Here is a 23,236-nt window from a genome sequence, read left to right on the forward strand (position 1 = left end):
CTGTATAAGTTATGGATGCACCATCTAAAAGAAGAGGCAAAAATAAGTTCCCTTAACCTCCATATGCCATATGTCTCCTTTCCCTAGTAGTTGATCATCTAATTCTAGCGTCAGATCCTATACTGAAATAATGTGATTACAGATTACAGGGGTCATGTCTGACCTCAGGTATATATGATGCATTTAGTGTATGTACCATTTGTCTGGTTTTAAAGGGTGATTTAGCCTTATAACTTTTTTCCCAAAATATATTTCTGTCAGCTGCTTATCTTATGAGTAGATAAAGATTGGGTGTGGAAATCCAAATATCCAATTATTATCTTACTTACATCTACAGACAATTGATAGATGGGAAAACCCCATACATATTATATAGTTGTTTAAATTCAGTAAAATTTTGTATGCACCAATCCCCTCCTTTGCCAAGAGTACCCTGATGCCCTGATACAATTTGTTTTCCAGGCTCCAGTGATGGCATAATATATTGAAAAATGACCACTTCAGCCAATTGGGAGATGGGTCAATACTGGGGGCAGCACCGAACCTACTGGGGGCAGTACTGTGGCTATTGTGGCCAGCCCTATGACTATTGTAGGCAGCCCTATAACTACTAAGAGGAAGCACAGGCTACTAGGGCATGGGGGCAATACCGACTACTGGGGGCAGCATTGTAGCTACCAAGGACATCACAGTGACTACTTGACGCAGCACTGGCAACTTAGGGCAGCACTGATGCTACTGAGGGCAGTACTGTGACTATTGGGGATAGCTCTGTGACTACTAGGGGGAAGCACCGGATACTGGGGCATTAGGGCAGAACTAACTAAAAAGGCAGCATTGTGACTGGGAGCAGCACTATGACTACTTGGGTAAGCACTTTGACTACTGAGGGCAGTACTGTGACTACTGAGGGTACAGTACTGTGACTACTGAGGGTAGCACTGTGACTACCAGGGGGAATCACTAGTTAGTGAGGGCAGAAGTGACTACTGGGGAATGAGGGCAGCAATGACTACTGGGGTCAGCACTGTGACTACTGGCTGAGCACTGGCTACTGTGTGCAGCACTGTGACTATTGGGGGCAGCCCTATGACTACTGGGGGGAAGAGGCATTAACTTGACAGGTAATGAGCAGAGGCGTTCATTTGAGGCCCAAGCAACGAGAGTGTTTAGGGCATCATCAACACTAAATATGTACCTGGGAATTGGAGGGGCAGATAAAAAATTTAGAAAAAAGTAATAATAAAAATATTAACAACAAATATATTAACTAAAGTGTAAAAAAGAACTAGTTATTTATCAATATGATGTACAGTATTTTTTCTCCGTTCTGTACTTGTTTCCTATACATTTATCATAACCATGTGGTATAACACTTACCCCAGCTATAAGAAAATAAAAAAGGTTAGAACGATGAACAGCAGAACATATATACAAATGTTATACATATTATACATCATCAAGTAGGCAGATGTAGCTATCATGGCCTTGATATAAATATATATAAAAGATTTATTCTTTCCATGTGCATTGGAAACACAATAAGCTATCATTATATCATACATTGTGGTAAGTCTGACAAAGCTAAGCATTCTTATGCATGATCTCTGATTGCTATAGATATGGCTGCTGATGATTCATAGACCTTGCGTGCAGACTGGTCCGGGAATTACACCACTTACAGACCCAAAGTAGTCACATTCATCAATGGCAGACGCTCAGGATGGGGTAGGTCTGTGGAAACTATTTTCATCCAGTTAAATATTTTTTTTCGTGAAATAATTCTACATGTTCAATGGTATGTGAGATGCAATGTGGGGCATCTTAGTGTCAGGTGGGTGGGGTCAATGTTGCAGTGGGTTGCAGAATTACTTAAGCTGGAATACATTATTTATAGTTGTATATGTTTACAGATTAGCAAATACTCAAAGTAATCAAAACGTATTATACATAATGGGTAGTAAAGAAGGTTACTCCATACTTCATGTACTTACAGTGCCGTAGGGATATCGTGTTTCACATCCAAGAAGAGATCAGGTACGCAGCGCTCGTCCTGGTTACATCCATTCCAGAAAGGAACCTGAACAGTAGAGAAGTAATTGTCATATAAGGAGAGTCTACAAAACATGAGGACCCCATACACTGACCATATAACTGATCTCCTGCACTTACTGGGACAGTCAACAATTATTATTGGTATAATCAATATTTTCATTTATAATACTCCTTAAGGCCACATTCACACGACCACATGGGGAACGTATAGACAATGGGCGCACGGAGAGATAAGGTGCCACACACTTCTTCATACACAGAGCAAAGATAGGACATGTCCTATCTTTTCCCGTGTGCACTGCCCGTACGCCATGCAACTCTATGGAGAGGGGAAGGGTCACCCCTCCTCCTCTCCATCATGCTGGACGTATGCCCACCCAGCTATGGCCCGACGGGCATACGTTGTGTGAATCTGAATAGTTTAACATGTATAGTTCCCACCTCAGCTTTTCCTAAGCAATGTCCCCTACTACAGAAACTGCTGCAAAGACACATCAAATTCATTAAATGTCCATTGATGTTTGATCCCGGACACCAATGTTACCCCTGGAAGTGCCACTTGCCTCTTGACAATTGTTATGTTATATTATAGTGGGGATCTCTAAGTTAAAAAGTTTAAAGGAGAAGCCACAAATGGAAATTCCCCTTAATGTTGGAATGCCGCTATAATCTCTATTCAGATGTATGGGACATTGCAGACATTTCTGCATCAAATCATCTACCGTCTGGTTGTCATTAAAATCAATGTCTCTACTATTAGTGGGCATCCTTCCCGTATACACCCAGCACCATACATTGTTTTCTATCACTGTCACAGCCCCCCCAAGTGCGGAACGAGCCACATTAACCAGAATTAGGCAATAGCCTCATGACTAGGGGGAACACTGGATTTGGAAAGTGAAATGTAATAAGTTGCAGAAGTTGAGGTTTGTATTGAATGGATTTTCACATAATGTAAGTAATATGCGCGGATCAGGGGGTGTGATATTCAGTTATATATAAAGATTCCCCCTCAAGGGCTTTACATGGGGGCTTTGTTTTCTAAACAAGTTATTACTTCCCATGAATTTTCAGCACAAACATCTGTATTGAAGTTGTGAATCTCAAGGTTTAGAAGACTTATTTGGTAAAATAGTATAAAAGAGAACTAGTCCTTGTAGCCTCTTCTTAACCATCATCTATCAGCACCAGATGATTAAACCCCTGAGCAGGGCTGGTTTTAGACAAAATGGGGCTCTGGGTAAAACAAAAAGTGAGGCCCCAAAATAAAACTATTTTATGAACAGTCACAGTCAGTAAGAGGCTCCTTTATCCCTGCACAATAATAACACTTTGTAGCTACAAGCAGTAGTAGGTAAGTATCTGTAATATGGAACTGTAGGAGAATGTTATAGGAGAGAGACAGATGATAGGGAGATGGATGGTAGAAGAGAAATATGAAAGATGATTTATATTTATAGATAGATGATAGATTTATAGATACAGAAATATAAAGTAGATTATATACAGATAGATGATAGATGGGTATGAGAGATATAGATAGATACAGTAGAAGAGAGATAGAAGATCGATTGATATATGGGTAGAGAATAGATAGGAGATAGATATGATAGAGAATAGATAGGAGATAGATATGATAGAGAAGAGATAGGAGATAGATAGATAACAAATAGATAGGCATATACAAGATATATAGATAAATAATTAGACAATATAAATAGAAAATAGACAAATTATAGGAGATAGATAACTAGACAGATGGATGATAGATATATAGACTAGAGATAGAGGATAAGCATCTTCATCCGAGCATTCAACCAAGTCCACATGCAGGGGGCCCCTTCAGGACAGGGGCCCTGGGCAACTTGCAAATGCCCATTTTGCCCCCCCCCCAACGCCGGCCCTGCCACTGTATGAACGGCCATAAACTTTCTATAGAGACAATTAACAATGACCCCTCATCATCTGGAAAATCTTGGGCAGTGCTTTTTTAGAAGATTGTACTTTGAATACAAAACCACCTTGACACGGTTTCCGCAGCTGCACATTTATTGCAGCGTTAGTGTTTATTTGCCGGATTTATCAAAGTGGAAAATATGACCTGATGCCCAAATATACCTATGCCAAATATTCTTTCAATTTATGTTTCATTTTTTCCACTGCGTTTTAGGTTTTTTTCCCCCCAACTCTTTATATATGTATTTTTTTCTAACATACCGACACTTTGAGAGATGTTGGCCAGCCCTCGTCTAGTACCGGTCCCTCCTCTGGAAATGCCAGCTCATATTCCATGGAAAAGGTAATAGGTTTTACATAGTCTGCAGTATCCTATAGAGAAAGGGTCAGACAGCAAAATTAATATATTGAATATTTTAGTGAAAGCTAGTAGAAAGATCTGTAAGATGAAAAGCTATGCATAGAAGACAGTCTGGCTCTTATGGATGACCTGCACTGCTCATTTGTCCCAACAGCCTCCAGACAACCCCTTTAATTTATAATCATATGACATATGAACTAAGAGTTGTCTCCATTGGGATTTATTGCCACACTTCTCAGAGCCAGTTTAAAGGGAGTCTACCATTAGTCTACAAAGCTGCAGACAGTGTTCTGTGTTAGATACTATCCATGAGGGTTTATATAACCATACTTTTGTGTGTGTTGTTAATAGTAGCAGGTCTGTGAAATATGCCTTTATATTCCAGGATTGTAGCTGGCTGTGTACAGCGAAGAGATTTCACATGCCGCTGCACTAAGTCCAGCTACAATCCTAAAATATAAATGCATATTGTACAGTCCTGCTACTATTAAGCACACACATAAGAATGCTGTATTCTCTTTCACACCATTATTTCCATAGACCTCTTCCTAGGATTGGTGACAGATTTCTTAACACTCTCTATATAGATGTAGTCATATATAAAGATACATCAGTCATGTAAACTCCAGACAAAAATGAGTCTGGTGCACAATGTTTTATTGTTCTTAATTTCTTGGGGTAGATGCCCCCTTCCTATCACTCAACTTCCCATTAGGACATATAGCACCATTTAGTGTCGTGGCCAGAACTCAAAATTATGCCAATGCTACAACAAATGCAGGAGTTCACACTCACCAGGACATGGAAATTGAGCTGCTGGCACTGGTTCTGCCCGCTCGTGGCTCTGATGGTTTTAATAAAGTGCTTGTCCCCTCCAATGTCATCAATCACAGCACGAGGGGTATATCTCCTCTCATCAATCGTCACATTGTATTTAATGGCTGCGAGTACATATAGAACATTAGTCATATACCTCATTTTTGCACTCATACAAACACATTTCACATCACAAAATTATCATGACAACAATAATAAACACGATAAGAACGAGCCTGTGCCTGGGAACCTTATTGGGTTTTTAAAGGGGTATTCACATCAAGGAAAGTTAGGCCCTATCTACAGGATATAGCCTAACTTGCTGATCAGTTTGGGTCTCCCACAAATCACGAAAACTAGGGGTCCGTCGGACCCCTCCTCGCTCCATCAGATTAATGGAGCAGACGGCCGCGCATGACCGTTCTGCTCCATTAATCTCAATGGAGCTGACACAAATTGCCGAGCGCGGTGCTCACGATCTCCGTTAGCTCCATAGAGATTAATGGAGCAGAACGTTAATGCACGGCTGTCCGACGGACCCCTTGTTTTCACAATCAGCACTGAGACCCCCATTGATCAGTTAGTTAGGCCCTATTGTGTGGATAGGGCCTAACTTTCCTTCATGGGAAAACCCCTTTAAGGGGTTATATACGGATTACGTACAGGATAGGTTGTTTAGGTTTGTTCTTAAAGAGGACCTGTCACCCATAATTTCTGCACTTGTGCTTAAACAAACGCCACAGTGTTAGAATGATAGTGTTACGGGAAACCTCTGGTAACACTATCTAACACTGCGGCAGAGTACAATGTAAGCCAGACTTCCAGCAAAGCTGTCCGACGTATTCATGAGGGGGCGGTCCGAGGCGCTGCCTCTTCCCTGGACGGCCCCGCTCGCTCCATAGGCCGGCTGTGACTACCGCCCCTAAACCCTCCCACAATCCCACCCGCTCTACGAGCAGTCCGGCATTTACATTGTACTCCTCCGCAGATTTCCGGTAACGCTATCACTCTAACACTGCGGAGTTTGTTTAAGCACTAAAGTAAGCAGCTCCTAGTGCCGAAATTATGGGTGACAGGTCCTCTTTAAGTTGAATTTGGATGCAAGTGGAGCTAGTATATTTTCGGTACCACCAGATTTTCAAAATTTTTTGCTGTTATGGGAACAAGGATTATCAATAAAACTTCATTACAGACACTTTACAGCTGATCATTGCAGCCTGGGATCTTCACTAAAGGTCACAGTGGGCAGAGAGGTCCTTCTGTAACTAGAGGTCGTCTGTAAGTCAGGTGTCCTTACGTCGGGGACTGACTGTATGTATATAAATAGCTGAGAACTATAAACTATAAATTATAGTTGGAGTGGATGGTACAGATTTTGCATTGGGGCCCAACAGCATCAAGTTACACCTTGAAGTGTGATTTTAGACCAAACTAATAGCTACATGAATCATGATCTTACTGATCTTTGTAGACATAGGAGATCTCCCTGTAATATAAAGGCAACACAGTTTACTTACCAACGCTCTGTCCCTGAAACTGTGGGGCTTTGAACACTGGAGCAAAGCATACAAATGCTGACATACATGTAGCCTCCCGTCCATTTCTGCGACATTCTTTGCTAAAAATATTGATTTTAGGTGGCTCAAATCTGAGGGTTGCGTTGATCTGAATAACGCTACGAGTCCTAAGCGTCACAAAGAAAATAGAAATTACAGAGCGCAATGGCTCATATTTTCCATAAGAATCTGTATAAACAGTAAATTTAACAATAATATATACAAACACACATATATGCATCCTAAGCTACATCTGTAAGGTACAGCTGAGGATGCGCTGATAAATGTCAGTATGTTTCATGTCTTTGCTAGTCTGAACACCGGCATATAACCTTTCCTAGCAGTCTTGATTGATTTTGTGAACTCTGCTCTGGGTCATCAAAAGCTCATCTACTGTTAATGACAGAAATCCTCCCTATTCTGACTGCTGTCACATCCATTCAGTCCAGGATTTTGTTGTCAAATATAAGGTTTTCTGGAGTTCTCTTTTCCTGCTATAGACTTGTACTTGGCTAGCTGTGTTATTCTGTCATCTGATTTCTGGTATATATGATCCTTTTGCCTGTATTTCTGACTATCCATATGCCTAGTGATTTTGTTCTGCATAGTCCTACTGGTTCTGACTCATACTTGGTGACTATCCCTCTCTGTTTTGTTTTATCTTGTTTTTGTCTCTGTATTTTGCACTTTGGCAAAGGAAGGGAACATCAACCAGTTGTCTCATTCCCCTGCGGGATTGTTTGGGCAGGGAGAGCTGGGAAGGGGGTTTAGTGTCAAGCCCACTGTCTATGTCCATTCACAGACAATGCATAACATATATACAGTAAAGGCTTTGTTTAAAAATGATATTGAAAGTGCTAGCTGGTATTCACAACTTCTGTAAGGCTCAGATTATTAAATCACTGATGCCATTGGGAGCTGAATTAATCTGTTTACAGTCATCTACTCCTAGTGGCTGCAGAAAACCACAATACTTGATTTTGTTGTATAAAGTGGTGAAGGGAGGCGTCTCCTGACCCCACCAGACACTTAGCATTGGTGTAGTCTGTCTCTAAGGCATACAGTATACACATACGAGGGGGGTTCAATAAGTACTCGTGTTTGACGACAGAGGGCGTTCCTGAGGGAAGTTGGTGTTATCATCGTGTGCTGCCATCTATCAAACGACGGCAAAACAAATTGCAGACTCATTGATTGGTTAGTTTGGATTTGGCAGCCATTGGGAAAAAATGGGAGGAGATATTTAAACGTGGGCGAACATCCGTCTTTGATGAGGAGCGACCAGGACGCCCGGCAGACGTGGTTACTGAGGAAATCATTCAAAAAAGTCCACGACATGATACTCGCTGATCGATGAACAAAAGTACGCGAAGTACCAGAGGCCGTAGGTGTGTCGACCACAACGGCAATTAATATTTTACATGATAAGTTGGCGTTGAAAAAATTGTCGGCCCGATGGGTGCCGCGATTGCTCACGGTGGACAACAAGCGGATGCGGCTGTTAACTTCGAAGCAGTGTTTGGAGCAATTTAATTGTGATACGAAGGACTTTTTGCATCGAGTTGTCACCGTTGAAGAAACCTGAATTCATCATTACACATCAGAAACTAAGCAACAGTCAAAACAATGGATTTCTCCTGGTAATTCAGCTCCAAAGAAGGCAAATACGGTCCCATCGCCCCTTAAAGGTCATGGCGACGTTTTTTTTGGGATGTGAACGGCGTCATCCTCATGGATTTTTTAGAAAAAGGAAGAACGATCACTGGACAATACTACAGTGAGTTATTGGCCCTCTTTGACAAAAAATTTAAGGAGACACCGCCGCATTTGGCAAAAAAAGGTGCTGTTTCACCATGACAACGCACCAGCATATTCATCTGGAGTTGTCGCCGCCAAACTACATGAATTGCGTTATGAATTGCTGCCGTATTCTCCCAATCTGGCTCCCTGCAACTTTTTCTTGTTCATGAAGAAATGCCTCGTAGGAAAAAATGTAGCTCAAACGAGGAAGTAATCTCCGAGACAGAGGCGTATTTTGGAGAGTGTGACAAATCCTATTTTTTGGAGGGGTTAAAAAATGTCAGGAATGTTGGGAGAAGTGTATCTTTCTAAAAGGGGACCATGTTGAAAAATAAAAAAAAATTTGGGAAAAAATGGTATCTTCATTTCTGAAATGGGTTCTTATTGACCTGCCCTCGTATAACAACATATCTATGATTGATTATCTAGAGCATAATTACTCACCATAGCAGAACTGCATTTCCCATAGAACCCACTGCCAGGTCCACTAGTCCATCCTCATTCATATCCATCTCACAATGAATATTACAGCCAAAATATTCAAGTTTGGAAGACAGGTCTGCTGCAGCAATACGCTGGGTTGAAGGAACATAGCAAATGTGTGAAAAAACAATGGACAACTATCAAACCCAAAAATACCCAATAATTAATTTGGAACACATATGATCACATTATCTCATAGCCGTTTACTGGACTTCTACCTGTGCACCTTACTACATCCTTCACCATAAAAAACTGCAACTTAATATTCATTTAATATTACAAGAGAGTTTGTTTATATTTGTAATCTTTACCTGTTTATATTTTTTCAAAATATTCCTCTTAAAACCATGGAATATGTAGATTGCACCTTTGTGATCATCTTCAAGAGGAGCTCCGACCACCACATCATTGAAAGAGTCTTGGTTGAGGTCTGGAACAGCTGTTATGGCATATCCAAAACGGGAATTCTTTGACGTGTCAAAGTCTCGAAGGCTGCCATCTGGAACAAAGCGCTTCTGTAACAACATAGAATAAAAACATTGGAATAGGCAAGCATGTGTAATGTCATGAAGCTACACCAGATAAACCACGAACCTCACGTGTGTCCTATGTATTCCATACATACATAAAGGTGTGGTATGGCAGTCTTTAGGTTGTACATTATTTAATGACCTAAATATAATCCACTTAGAAGTATCATATCTAAACATTCTAAAGTGAAAATGATCCGCTGCAGCAGCTTTGACAAACACTTGTTCTGTGGTCCCTGTTAGTCTCATTTCTGTCTGTCTCAGCAATGGCACACCACGACGATATGTGCCTCCATCATCTAATAAATGGCTAATAAGTCACTGTTTTGACCAGTTATTGAATGTAGTGGACATGACATGAAGGATGGTAACTTGCTGTTGCTGGAGCAGGAAGAAAGACTTGTATCAGGGAAACACCAGCTCTGGCTAAAACATTTCTTAAGAGTTGGATGATCCTTTAAATAAACATATCAGCATCTCCTGTGCCTAGTCACAGCCTGGGGTATGTAGCTCCCTCGAGAAGACACATGCAGAAGATAACTACAAGTATCACAAACAGATTGATCTCTATCTGTCTATGAACAATTGCCCTGCCAGGACCTTAATCTTATATTCATGTCATGAATACTATCATAAGATCACATGACCCTCCATCTGCGGCCATTTTATGGTCAGTTATCTCAGGGGACTCACTTTACATATAAAGAAAGCAGAGCAGAACTATTAATAGATGTATATTGGTAAATGACCTAATATCCTGCCCCCCATATGTACACACACATTACAAAAAAAGGTAAAGTGGACAACCCCTTTAAGGATCCTCTAGTATCCTAGTGGGCCACTGCAACAAAAATGTCAAAAATGAAATTAAAATAGAGGACGCAGATAGAGATGTTGGGCACCCATGACCTGAGACCAAAGCTCCATTCCCCAGCTAAAATATACATTTACTTCCTTACACTAGTAAAGGGAACACTTTTAGTATAATTAATATAATATGAATGCACTTTGAAGTCAGATGACATCACACAGGGCTTATAAAAAATGTCACTATAGTTAGTCTCTTTCTACTGAGGATCATGAGAAAAATGTACATGGAAGGGGTCCAGGAAGTGGGGGACATAAGTTCTGTCTGGTGGAGTCCAGACCTGTCAACTAGTTATGCAAATCATATGTGTAAGAACAGATTTAAAAATAAGCAGTGCTATATGTAAGTATCAAGATTTCTGTAGAATAATCATTAATGGTGTTATTGTGGAGGTCACATCACAGCGCCAAAGAAATTGTAGGTTTTTTTTTACTGATCTTGGAAAACCCCTTTAGACCAGATTTATGCAGCTGTGTTAGTTCTGTGAAATACTGATCTTATGCTGCCTCTATTTCCCCGACTAAAGACTATATGAGGACTCCCAACATCATGGATCATCATCCATTTTTTTATAGTAAAGAAAATTATGGGGTGGATGAGTTGAGGGGTGCTGACAAAAAGAGATGTGTTCCAATTTACCCCTTCATTATGCTGTAGCAGAGAATTACAAAGTGGATTACACGATTTGGAATACTCAATGACAATTATACTAATGAGTATAGAAGTCATTGGCAATACCTAAAAATACTGTGGAGGAAGCTGGTCATAACTCATTGGTATGAGTATTATAAATACGACTTGAGATGAATGTTTCTATATAAAAATATGCAGGAATTGAAAAAAAAAAGGTCCTGGAGTGTCCAGTATTAGTACTCTGCTCTGGGGTCTCCAGTACTATTAGTCTACTCAGGGGTCTCTCATTAGTAGTCTGCTGTAGGGTCTCCAATATTATTGGTTTGCTTTGGGTACTTCAATATAAGTAGTCTGGCTTGTGGTCTCCAGTATAAGTAGTACAAATCTGGGGTCATTATTATTAGTCTGCTCTTAAGATCTCCGGTATTATTATTTCCGGTGCCGGGGGTCTCTTCATTATTATTGTCTTCCCTAGGGGTCTCCATTTTTATTGTCTGCTCTGGGAATTACTATTGTTAATAGCTCTTGGGGTGTCTTATATAATAATAATGCCCTGGGATCTCCAGTATTTGTCTGCTCTGAGGTCTCCTTTGTCTGATTTGGGTGCTGTATTTACTGTCTGGTTTGGGGTGTGTATTAGTAATCGTCTGAATGCAGTATTTGGTTTCTGGGGTTGTATTTAGTGATTTCCTCTCCTGTATTGTTTTTGGTGGTACATCATGGGTGTTGGTTACTAGTGCGGCCCCTTGAAGTTGAAGGGTTTGATAATGTGGCCCTCGATCCAATGAAGGATAAAAACCCCTGCCGTATATCAACTTTCTCCATGGCTGCTATTAAACAAATAAACACTTACATATACCTAGACATGAGTCAAATAAGGTGCTGCCAGCAACTGCAAGTTGCTTCAATAAAGCTGGCTTTGTACAACCCTGGTGAAGCCAAGGTGTGTTACGTTACGTCGGCACAGTGTAAAAACCATTATATTTTTAACTGTGGCCCCGGAGAGAACGGTATATGGACCATTTGAGGCACTGAGCCACTGGACCATAAAGTTTAGTGTCCTAAATTGTCCTGACAGGTCCCCTTAAATGGTTTTCTGAACCCTGATTTTTCCTATTTGAATTGATGGTCTATTCACAGTGTATTCTTCAGCCTCCTTTTCCACCTCACTACAGTCCTGCAGAGTGAAGGCATCAAGAACACACAGGGGCACATTTACTTAGAAAGTTGGAAAATTCACTTAAAGTGCTATTTAGTGTATAATGCTGCGTGCGACGATTCACTAAGATTGTGCGCCAGAAATTATTGATCTGGCACTTTCCCGCAATTCACCTTTTTTGTGGTGCACCTTTAACATAGGGCGTGCGACACAATTAGCACGTTAAATACGGCGCTCGGTCCGAATCAGTCAGATCGACGGCACACCCCCTAATTTGTGTCACATGGAGGGTAGCGTTGCGGCGCCACAAAAGGGTTGTGTACGACACTGTGCAAGCTGTTTTAGCCTAGAAGAACTTGCACAGTCTGACAGAAGTGCAGCGCGACGCTAAGTAAATGTGCCCCATAGTGCCACTCCATTCAACATCTATGGGACAAAGAGAACTATCACAGTACAGCAAGGGGACCCTTTGGGGGGTATTTCTAAAGCTTCATGTTCCCCACATGCCTCACTCTGACCCAGACAAACCAAGAGGTTCCTGTCTCTTAGTATATCCTGCACCTGACCATGTGTAGTATATCAAGCAAAAGGATATAGAATTGTGCTATATCCTGTGCCATAGCTAAAGCGCTGGCGCAGGATGAAACTACACTAACCCAGCCAACTTCCCACCTGACATAAGGGAGAGAATAGTTGCAATTCTTGGCTAATGGGACTGAAATTGGGGCTTGTATGCCAGCACAAATGTCAAATTGGCCAAATAGGTAACCAAGGGCAAATATTTAATATAATGTCATGTCATACCTTTAAGAGCAAGAGTTGCGCTCTTAAATAGTCTCTTAGGCTACATTCACACGGACGTATGAAAACGGCCGTATACGTACCGTTTTTTTACGGGTTACATACAGCCACATTCATTTCAATGGACAATATGTCCAACCATTTATATTGCCGTTTTTGACACTGGAGTGTACGTACCGTATACTGGCCGTATAAAAATATAGAGCATGTCCTATTTTCTCCCGTATTTCAGTTCTGTATGCCCTAAAAGTCTATGGGCATGTATAAAATACGGGTTAAATACGTGCTGCATACGGATGAAAAACGTCACGTATATACGGGCTCATACGGCCTGTAAATACGGGACTGGAGAAATCATACGGTCGTGTGAATGTAGCCTTAGATAGTAGTCTAGAGTACAGGAGCCCTGTCTATATACTTACGTCTCTCATGACATATACAGACACACGACCACGCTCCCGCCCATCACTGAAGAACATAGGTGCTCCAACCAGTAGGACATCAGTAACTCCATCACCATCCACGTCTACCGAGCAGATTTCACTGCCAAAATATGATCCAATCTACCAGGGACAGAGAAAAATCATCAATATCATCAATGTTGTACTGAACTAGTTTATACTATGGAATGAAAGAAAGATTCCTCCATTACCGGACTATTGCTTCTTGGAGACTATTATCCCGACTGTATTGTTATGTGATTACCTGATCCCCTATAAGAGACTGGTGAATGACAAGGTTCTCCATTCCCTGTATGCTAAAGATGATCACTTTTCCGGTGTGGTTGAATCGTGGTGCTCCAGAAACATACAATCTGACACGTTGGGCTGTCATAACAGACGTCACAGTGTAACCTACCAAAGACATAGGGGGTTAGTTATCATTAGACCAGCTACTTGGGAAAGTTCTATGTCTAATTTTGGGGTTCTGCTGCCCATCAGATTCATTAAAGTGGCTTTGGTCCTTTAAAAATGCTCTTATGGTCTATTTTCTGTCTATTTTTTTCAAAAAGTCCCAAAAAAGTCTCAAAATGCATAAAAAGTCTCAGCACAAAGATCAGCAGGGGACTGGAGTGACTGAGACTTTTTATGAGACTTTTTGCAAAAGTCTTAAGTCATGAATCTGGCTGCACAATGTTGTACTAGTAGCAGTTCTATGTTTAGGCCAGATTAATGAAGAGGTGTATATAGTCCTGTGAGACTTATTAGCAGTGAAAAGTCTCAAAAGCCCTCAATACGACTACTTTGAGACTTTTTTACGCCAAAAAAGCACAGGAAAACCAATGATACATAACCACCACAGAGAGATGTGACCTTATGAGTCATATCACAAAAGAATGACAGAGTGACACAACCTAAGAACTTAGTTCCTGATTCTAAATAACAGTTCACACATCTAAAATTGTATGTTATATGATATTGATTATAATCCTGGGGAATGTAAAGAGTTTCTTATTCTTTAAAACATAAAAAAGCAAAGATTTAAAATTTTTTAAAATGTACTTAAAAAAATTTGAGCCAAAATCAGTGGTATATAATTAACATGTTTACTGCTAACCATATACTTGCACATAAAGTTTGCTCCATATTTGCTTAGAATGTTCGATGTGTCCACTTGTATACAATAAAACTATCCAAATGAATATTATAATGCGCTTATTTTGTGCATGCACGTGACAGAAGAGGGACTTTCTATACAGAAATACATTTCTTAAAGGAAATCTACCATTAAAATCAAGCATGATAAACTAGGGACACTTACTCATAGATGGTGCCACCGTGACCATTTGTTATCCATGGCCTCCTTCCTCCTTAAAAACAACTTTTAAAATTATGATAATGAGCCAGATTCACAGGCTGTTACAATGAGCAGAACATGTCTCTCCCAACCCCCAGCTCTCTGCCTCCTCCCTCTGCCTGTGTAATGTAGCAGCAGCAAGTGCAGGGAGAGAAGAGACCTGTTCTGCTCATTGTAACCACCTGTGAATCTGCAGCACTGAGGGGCTCTGGTAACACCCACCAGAGCCCTTCAAGCTCATTGGCATAATTATAAAAGTTGAATTTAGAAGGAAGGAGACCATGGATAACAAATAAAAGCAGATTACCACAGTCACAGTGCCCGGATCTATGAGTAAGTGTCCCGGGTTTATCATGATGGATTTTGATAGTAGATTTCCTTTAAATGATAATGTCAATGGCAAATCTTAAACAGATCTGCTCTCCCTTTGCCGCCTTATTGCGTGTCGTGATAATCACATTTTCAAGATATTACTTGAAGAAATACAAGAAATATTATTTGTGCAACTAAGGGAGTTAGTTAGAATATTACAATATTGCACTAATATTTTTTCACAAGGAATTAAAGTCTTGAACCAAATTCCAATTTTATCCAAGTCAACAAACAGTTGCAACCCTTAAAGGTAACTCTATGTATCCAGACAGTAAGCTGGGCATATGTGTAGCACAGATCTATGAGATCTTGGCATTAAGTATAAGTTTTTGCAAAAATTAAATTTCTAAATGATATAAAATGTACTTTTTATTACATGGATTCTGCTGAGTCAAAACCACTGTTATGGAGAAGAGTGGATGTGATAAGTAAGGAATACTTGGAAAAGTCTGAGCGTGCTGAGGATTTTCATACATACTGCTGGCGCGCTGCCTTCCATAACATTATTGTACAAGCCTGAAGTATGGGGAAGGGGGGACAATACTAATGCAGGAGCATCGCTCACACATTCCCCCTGCAGCAAATGTGGTGGTGTGGTGAGCAACTCCAGGCACCGGGCCAGACGTCTTCTACCCAAAGCAATAAGATCCATCCTGGACATTGCGGATATAAAACACTTATTTTCCCCCCTCAATTTTCCGAGCGATGTTCCAAGACATAGATCAAAATCCAGATCTGGGCATTAACCCCTAAGGCCCATAATCCTCCGGTTTGGACCTGGGGTAATTTACTGTTAGGGTAAATTACGTCATAAAAGGATGTATTTCAAGTAAATCCAATGTGCCTAATGTCATTAGGAAGAATCTAGATCTCCTGGAGACATCTTAGTGTGTCTAAAATAATTTAGAATAATGGTAAAGACTGGACGCATGTGATGTGATTTAAGGGACAGCTAATAAATCAGGGGAAAAGTTGGGAAAAAGTCTATTAAGAGCCAATAAAGGTTTTACAGGGAGACAGGATCTGGGCAAGAAAAGCTGGAGATTAATTTTGTATATTAGTGGAAATTGCTTTGAGGTATTTAAGTTTGTAAACTACATAAGGTGTAAGAATGACTTGACACGATTGAATGAATCGTAGATTATAAGCCTCATTGGTTTCTAATAGTATAAACAGACAGGTTGGAGAAGGCATTTATGTTGCCAGGGGACATTTTTGGCTGGAGTACATACGTTTTCAGATCCAAAATGAAAAATCATTAGTGAGTAGAAGACCTGCTGTGAGAAGGCCAAACTTCATAACCTCATAGTGATAGCCTCATGTAGGTAAATATAGTCCTCTCTTTAGTTCTATTGTGTAGATGAGTGGTCTCCAATCTAAGGTTCACCAAGAAATTCTATGATGACCCCTAAAGTCCTACAGTGTTATAGAACACCTCTTAGGCAAAGATCCCTCCAGTAAGATCTATCTTCATCAGACGGAAATGATCTTACCCAGCTGTACAATATTATAAACAACTCAAAATGCATCCCCGATTACCGAGATAAGCTGCATGGTTCTTCAACTCATCAGGAAACTCCTTGAGGTAAGATTCTCTCCGAGGTATCACCTTCCCACTACTAGTCTCTTTTAGAACAGCCCCATTCCAGTCATAGGCACCAACAGCTCCAAGCAAAATCCCATCCTAGAAGAAAAGAGCATACAACTATTTTATTACTGCTACAAAGCTGTGGAATACTAACAGTGTTGAACAATGGCATGATGGGCCCACCAGAAAAAATGTTTATGGGGTCCCACATTTCATTAATTTCTGGCCTTCTCTAAATTGTGTTCTTCCTTACCCCTAGTGCTTTTTCTTCACTTAGAGCCTGAGTTCATGGAAATCTGCAAATATGTTTTTCAAGATGGGACAAGGAAAACTTTGTCTCTTAACTACCTTGTAAGGCAGCTCCCTTAACATCAAACATGACTTTCAGGATGCCTAATGACATGATGCAGAATTAAAGCCATACCAGTATATATATTCCAAAAGAAACAGGTTCATAAATAGACAGTGCTCTTTCCCTGGGGCACATTTACTTAGCCGTCCTATGGAGTTCACCGACATCCCAGCGCAGACACCTGTTAAATACTTGTCCGAGCCGTGCAATCCCCGAAAAAGGCGCAGTCTGACAAAAGTGAGTAGCGCAACCCTTAGTAAATGAGCCCCAATGTCTTTGCATCTCAGCAGTTCAGCGATCAGAAAGTAAGAAGACTCTTTAGGGAGACTCTGCTATTTAAGTCCACCTTCCAGGCAAATGTAAATGCAGTGCTGTCTACAAATGAGAATCTGTTCCTATTAGAATTGTCTTTAATTCTACATCATATGACAAGGCTTTCTGATAAAGTTATTCTTAATGTTAACGGGGCTGCTTTACAATGTAGCTAAGAGGCAATGGGGGTCATTTACTAAGGGCCCGATTCGCGTTTTCCCGATGTGTTACCCGAATATTTCCGATTTGCTCTGATTTTGTGGCGCATCGGCGCTGGCATGCACGTGACGGAAATCGGGGGCGTGGCCGAACGGTAACCCGACGAATTCGGAAAAACCGCCGCATTTAAAAAAAAAAATTGGTCGCATGGGCCATACTCACATGCACCATGATGAAGACGATGAACTCAGGGGCACCTCGGCGGACATTGGGCGCAGGACCTTCTGGTGGACATCGGGCGCAGGACCTTCATGAATCGCCGGAAGACCCGAACGCTCGTCAGAGAAGCCGCCGCTGGAACGCGAATGGACCGGGTAAGTAAATGTGCCCAATTGTTTCCTCCTTCTGTCTAATATCTGTCAAACACCAGATTCTAGGGGGCGCACAGCAGTATGTCAGTGTGCTTGGTTTACAATCCTTAATCCTCGTGGTAGATTTCCTTTAAAATAATTTCACTTCCTTTTATAGTAGTTTAGTCCTGTACATATAATTTATACTATAGCTCATTTTCCAAACCACAAAGATTTAGGGAAGAGGAACATATAATCCATCCACTTTATGAAATGGATGGTAGAAAGCTGAATCCGCTAAAGGATTTGTGGCTTTTAGGCTTGGACCTGACATTCAGGTTATTACAGGGTCAATTTGTAAGGCCCACATATCTAGCATGTATAGGAATATATTTAAAAAAAATGAGCTTTTAGTAGTCAAAGTCAGCAGTCAATGTTACTTACCTCCTGATGAACCCATGGCCCGTGGCCACCCATACAGGTTCCTACATCGGTCATTTAGGGCCCTTGGGCTAGCCCAAGTTCTGCACCGGGAATGAGCAGTGACCCAGCTGTGCCCCAGCTCTAACACTCCGGATCCCATGGTTAATGCTGTAACCACGGGATCTACGTACCCGTTGAGGTAAGGAGCTCCCTCCCTCCTCCTCTCAGCACCCCATCCTCTCTGCTGGACCGAGCAGTCTGCTTGTCAGCCTATTCAAGTACATAGGTTGACACTTCTAATACACTGCAATACATGGTTACTAGTATGAACTAGTGATTACATTGCATGCCCTATTTTAAAGGTGCATCCAAATATTGTTGGTGTATTCTGTAAGGGCAGTTTGCACTGTTTTAAGTAAATGATTGCCATTGTGTTAATATGAAATAATAGGTGGTCGTTAAGTCTTTGGAAGCGCTTGCTATGCTAACTGTTTTACTGTGTGAATATGGCTTAATGGATGATAGCAAGCAGAGATCAGAACAACATGAATATCAGAGAATGATGTCACTTTTAATAATAAAATACCAATCTGGGATTGCTATGCCATGATATCTGAATTCTTGCCTCCAAACATATTTGACAATATATACATATGTTGTCAATGCTTTATCCCAAACACATCAGGGCAGATTTATTAAATCGTTTATTTTTTATTATTATTTTTTTTTTAATTAAACTCATTTAGCAATTTACGCTTAAAAGTGTATTATATACCTTGTGCCACATTTGTCAAAGGTCTAAGACAGAGGTAGGGAACCTATGGCTCGGGAGCCAGATATGGCTCTTCTGCTGGCTGCATCTGGCTCACAGACAGATCTTTAATAAATAGTGATGGCTGCTGTGTGTCTCTTAGACTGATCACTGGACACAGGCAGTGATTTCACCGCTGCCTGCTTCCTTTGTACGACCCAGGCGCCATCTTCTAAGCCTGGGTCAAAGAGAAGGGAGCGCTAGTAAGTGAATATTCTTTTTTTTTTGCTGTGACTACCTATCTACTAGGGGGCATGTGCTGTGGCTACCTATCTACTAGGGGAATGTGCCGTGGCTACCTATCAACCTGGAGTATATGCTGGGGTTACTTACCTACTGGGAGTATGTGCTGTGGCTACCTTTCTACTGGGAGTATGTGCTGTGGCTACCTATCTAACGGGAGTATGTGCTGCGGATACCTATATACTGGGGGGTATGTGCTGTGGCTACATATATACTGGAGGGCATGGGCTGTGGCTACCTATCTACTGGGGGAATGTGCTGTGGCTACCTATCAACCTGGAGTATGTGCTAGGGCTACCTTTCTACTGGGAGTATGTGCTGTGGCTACCTTTCTACTCGGAGCATGTGCTGTGGCTACCTATCTAACGGGAGTATGTGCTGCGGATACCTATATACTGGGGGCATGTGCTGTGGCTACCTGTCTACTTGAGGCATGTGCTGTTGCTCCCTATATACTGTGGACATGTGCTATGGCTACCTATCTGCACACACGCTGGTCACCGGGACGGGAGACAGCAAGTGGTGAGTTGAGTGAGCTCGGAAAGGGGCACCGCCACAGAGTGGGGCACAGGTGTGCCTGGGATCCAAGACCTAGATTGCAGGGGCACCTGTGACACTGGGACTACCTATCTACTGGGGGGCATGTGCACATGGTACGGCTCTTCCGGAATAACATTTTAAAATATGAGGCGTTCATGGCCCTCTCGGCCAAAAAGGTTCCTGACCCCTGGTCTAAGACATTTTACGGCCTTTTAGACACTTTTACGACTAGAAAAATAAAGGGGTTGTGGCTGTGCTGGAAAAGGACCATGCACCAAAAATTATGCAAACGATGTAAATGTAATTTTCTGCTGTAAACTAAGCCAACTAATAGATGGTGCAAAGTACAACTAGACCGTCTTATACTACACCAGGTTTATCATCCAGCATCAGATACAGGCGGTCCCCTACTTAAGGACACCCGACTTACAGACAACCCATAGTTACAGACGGACCCCCCTGCCCACTGTGACCTCTGGTGAAGCTCTCTGGATGCTGTACTATAGTCCCAGACTGCAATGATCAGCTGTAAGATGTCTGTAATGAAGCTTTATTGATAATTCTCGGTCCAATTACACCAAAAATTTTGAAACTCCAATTGTCACTGGGGCAAAAGAAAAAAAATTGTCTAGAACTTCCATTATAAAATATACAGTTTCGACTTACATACAAATTCAACTTAAGAACAAACCTCCAGACCCTATCTTGTATGTAACCCGGGGACTGCCTGTACTTGAATCTGGTATGGTAGACTGTCTAGTCTACAGTAACTTTGCATATAATTTCCATAAACTTTCTATACAGGGGCGTAACTTTAGGGGGTGCAGAGTTTGCGATCGCACCTGGGCCCAAGAGGTTTAGGGGGCCCTTATGGTGTCACTTTCCCATATGAGAAGACTATTACTATAAACCATACATTATAGTCGGGGGCCTGGCACAGACTTTGCACTGGGGCCCATCAGCTTCTAGTCACGCCACTGCTTCTATATACTCACCTCCACTACATGTGATGAGAATCCAGCTTGAGACATTTCAAGTCCAAAAGAAGTCTCGTTCTTATTGGTTCCTGCAATATAAAAGCATAACTTGACTAACCTTGAACTTTCAGTAAATTCGTGTAAATTGACAACTGGCAGAACCTACTGAGGATACAGGTTATAAATATAACTCAAAGCAAATTAGTTAAAGACATTGAAACTGATATGATTAGAAAAACATATAAAAGACAAAGTAGAACAATACAGGCAGTCAGACTTAAAAAACATTAAAGCGAATTTTCGAAATCTTTAACCCAATGGTCCTTACATGACTTCAGCACCACAATGCGCTCAGCTATCACATAATCGTTTCTCTTTATCTTGGCAGGGCATTCTCCATCATCCGCTTCCTACATTCCAACCTCACCACAGGCAGAACAATCCGTCTTCTCACTTCATCTCCAAGATACTAATCTACATGGTCAAGCTCCACGGAGCACAAAGCTCTGAAGGTCTACATCAAACTCTACTATTGACCCACAAATAATTTGTTCTAACTGCCCTACACATAGAGATGGCCAATTATTTTACACAAATGTCCCATTTTAGTTCAGTATATTTCTCACAACCCTGTATACAATGTGGTAGGTGCCATGCATGTATCACCCTCAACTCTATGGACTGTTACGATTGGTTTCCTAGAGATACATCATGGATAGATACAACTAGTCGTATAGTGTGTAATGCAGCTATGTTGTGCAGAAAGACCACAGTTATATACCTCCTTCTAGATTGAATATTCTTTCTCCAAGAGCATCCACAATGTCCTTCAAGGCAGCTTCATCTGTCACATTGAAGAAGTGTTTGTCATCGGGATCACTGGCAATGTACTTGATCTCATTGAGAAAAGCTTCAGGATTAATCTTTCTCCTATTATAATATCCCAAGACCTGAGGATAAATAATAGTATATCATATGTCATCCAATTTATTGGTATTGTAGATTAGTCTCATTCCAGTTGTAGGTGTCATACTGTTTCATACGCCCCCTGAAATACATTCATCGAGAATTTTATATGTGCAGAAACAAGCACTTACTGCCACTGCATATCGCGTGATGTTGTCTCTTTCACTCCTCTCTATCACTCTCTTCAGATCTGGGCTGTCATGAGACTCTCCATCTGTTATAACGATCATCACTTTCTTGGCTCCCTTTCGTCCACCATGCTGGAATGCTTCAGTGCTATGAAAGATATACGTATGATGTATGTTCAGAAGACAAATTTAGAGTAAAATGCTGACTAACTTTTCATCAATTAAGGCCGCCGTGTAGGCGTGTGGAGTCTTATAGCCATGGATGCTCCACTAGGAGGATTCTAGGAAAATATGCAAAGTTTTCCAGGATGGGATAAGGATTGGCAGTCTCCATTAGGAGAACTCTTATTTCCTGAACCTAGTCACAAGCCTCTCACCCAGCCAAACCAGTTCCCTACGCTGTACTGAGGAGACCCAACCAGGTGGAAACAGTGCTACAGTTGGGAGTCTGTTCCTTCTGCAATATATATACTTGTCTGGTTTTTATCCCGCAGCATGTCATAAGGCTTCCTGAAAGTCATGCTTGATGGTAAGGGAGAACCTTACAAGGTAGAGGTGTTGTTTTACTTCTCCCATCCTCAAAAACTTTGCATATTTTCCCACTAACTTTTCAAAAAAATGTATATACATTATTATTATTTATTTATTTATTTGTTTATGGAGCAGATTTATTCCATTGTGATGTATGTTCAATAAGGGGTTCACATACATTACATTAAAATGAGGGCATGTACAATTTTGCAAAAACTACATTGATCTGCAACAAGTGGAAGGAGGATCCTGAGGACTCACAATCTACATGGGAGGGTAGATGTAGAAATGGGGTGAAGAAGAATAGCAGTGGGGTTTTTGTATGTTGTAGGTGATCCTAAACTGGTGGGTTTTCAGGTCACGTAAGAAGGTTTGGAAGGTAGGGACAGTCTTAAGTGTTTCGGTAGAGAGTTCTGGAATATGGGGGTGGGGTAAAGGAGTCCTGGAGACGATTCTGAGAACCATAATACAGGTAAACACATTGTAATATACATATTTTTATATATATATATATATATATATATATATATATATATATATATACATACACACACATACATATATATATTCATGCATTCATTCATTCTCCACTTACTTTCCTTCCTTCCTCCACTCTTTCCTTCCTAATCTGCTTTTTGGACAGAATTTTGCACAAAGCACATTGCAGAT

General features: G+C 41.0%; 1 protein-coding gene and 1 long non-coding RNA gene across 3 annotated transcripts in view; one reads left to right on the forward strand and one right to left on the reverse strand.

Annotated features, from left to right (window-relative positions):
- Positions 1–23,077, forward strand: part of LOC140127720 (uncharacterized) — a 45,605-nt gene extending 22,528 nt beyond the window's left edge. The window contains exons 3-4 of the long non-coding RNA XR_011855054.1: positions 1,621–1,728; positions 21,331–23,077. This is a non-coding gene — a long non-coding RNA (uncharacterized lncRNA). The remainder of the gene's footprint in view (positions 1–1,620; positions 1,729–21,330) is intronic.
- The window catches only part of ITGA11 (integrin subunit alpha 11), a 73,868-nt gene that overhangs the window by 20,370 nt on the left and 30,262 nt on the right, over positions 1–23,236 (reverse strand). For both annotated transcript variants that reach the window (XM_072148727.1, XM_072148728.1), the window contains 12 exons: positions 22,040–22,184; positions 21,724–21,892; positions 20,961–21,031; positions 16,727–16,871; positions 13,724–13,872; positions 13,441–13,581; positions 9,339–9,542; positions 8,989–9,119; positions 6,706–6,872; positions 5,168–5,313; positions 4,273–4,383; positions 1,995–2,080 (listed from right to left, as the gene is read on the reverse strand). In XM_072148727.1, the coding sequence (XP_072004828.1) occupies positions 1,995–2,080; positions 4,273–4,383; positions 5,168–5,313; positions 6,706–6,872; positions 8,989–9,119; positions 9,339–9,542; positions 13,441–13,581; positions 13,724–13,872; positions 16,727–16,871; positions 20,961–21,031; positions 21,724–21,892; positions 22,040–22,184 (1,665 nt within the window). The remainder of the gene's footprint in view (positions 1–1,994; positions 2,081–4,272; positions 4,384–5,167; positions 5,314–6,705; positions 6,873–8,988; positions 9,120–9,338; positions 9,543–13,440; positions 13,582–13,723; positions 13,873–16,726; positions 16,872–20,960; positions 21,032–21,723; positions 21,893–22,039; positions 22,185–23,236) is intronic.

Source organism: Engystomops pustulosus, chromosome 4 (genome assembly GCF_040894005.1).
Source record: "Engystomops pustulosus chromosome 4, aEngPut4.maternal, whole genome shotgun sequence".
Classification (NCBI taxonomy): Eukaryota; Metazoa; Chordata; class Amphibia; order Anura; family Leptodactylidae; genus Engystomops; species Engystomops pustulosus.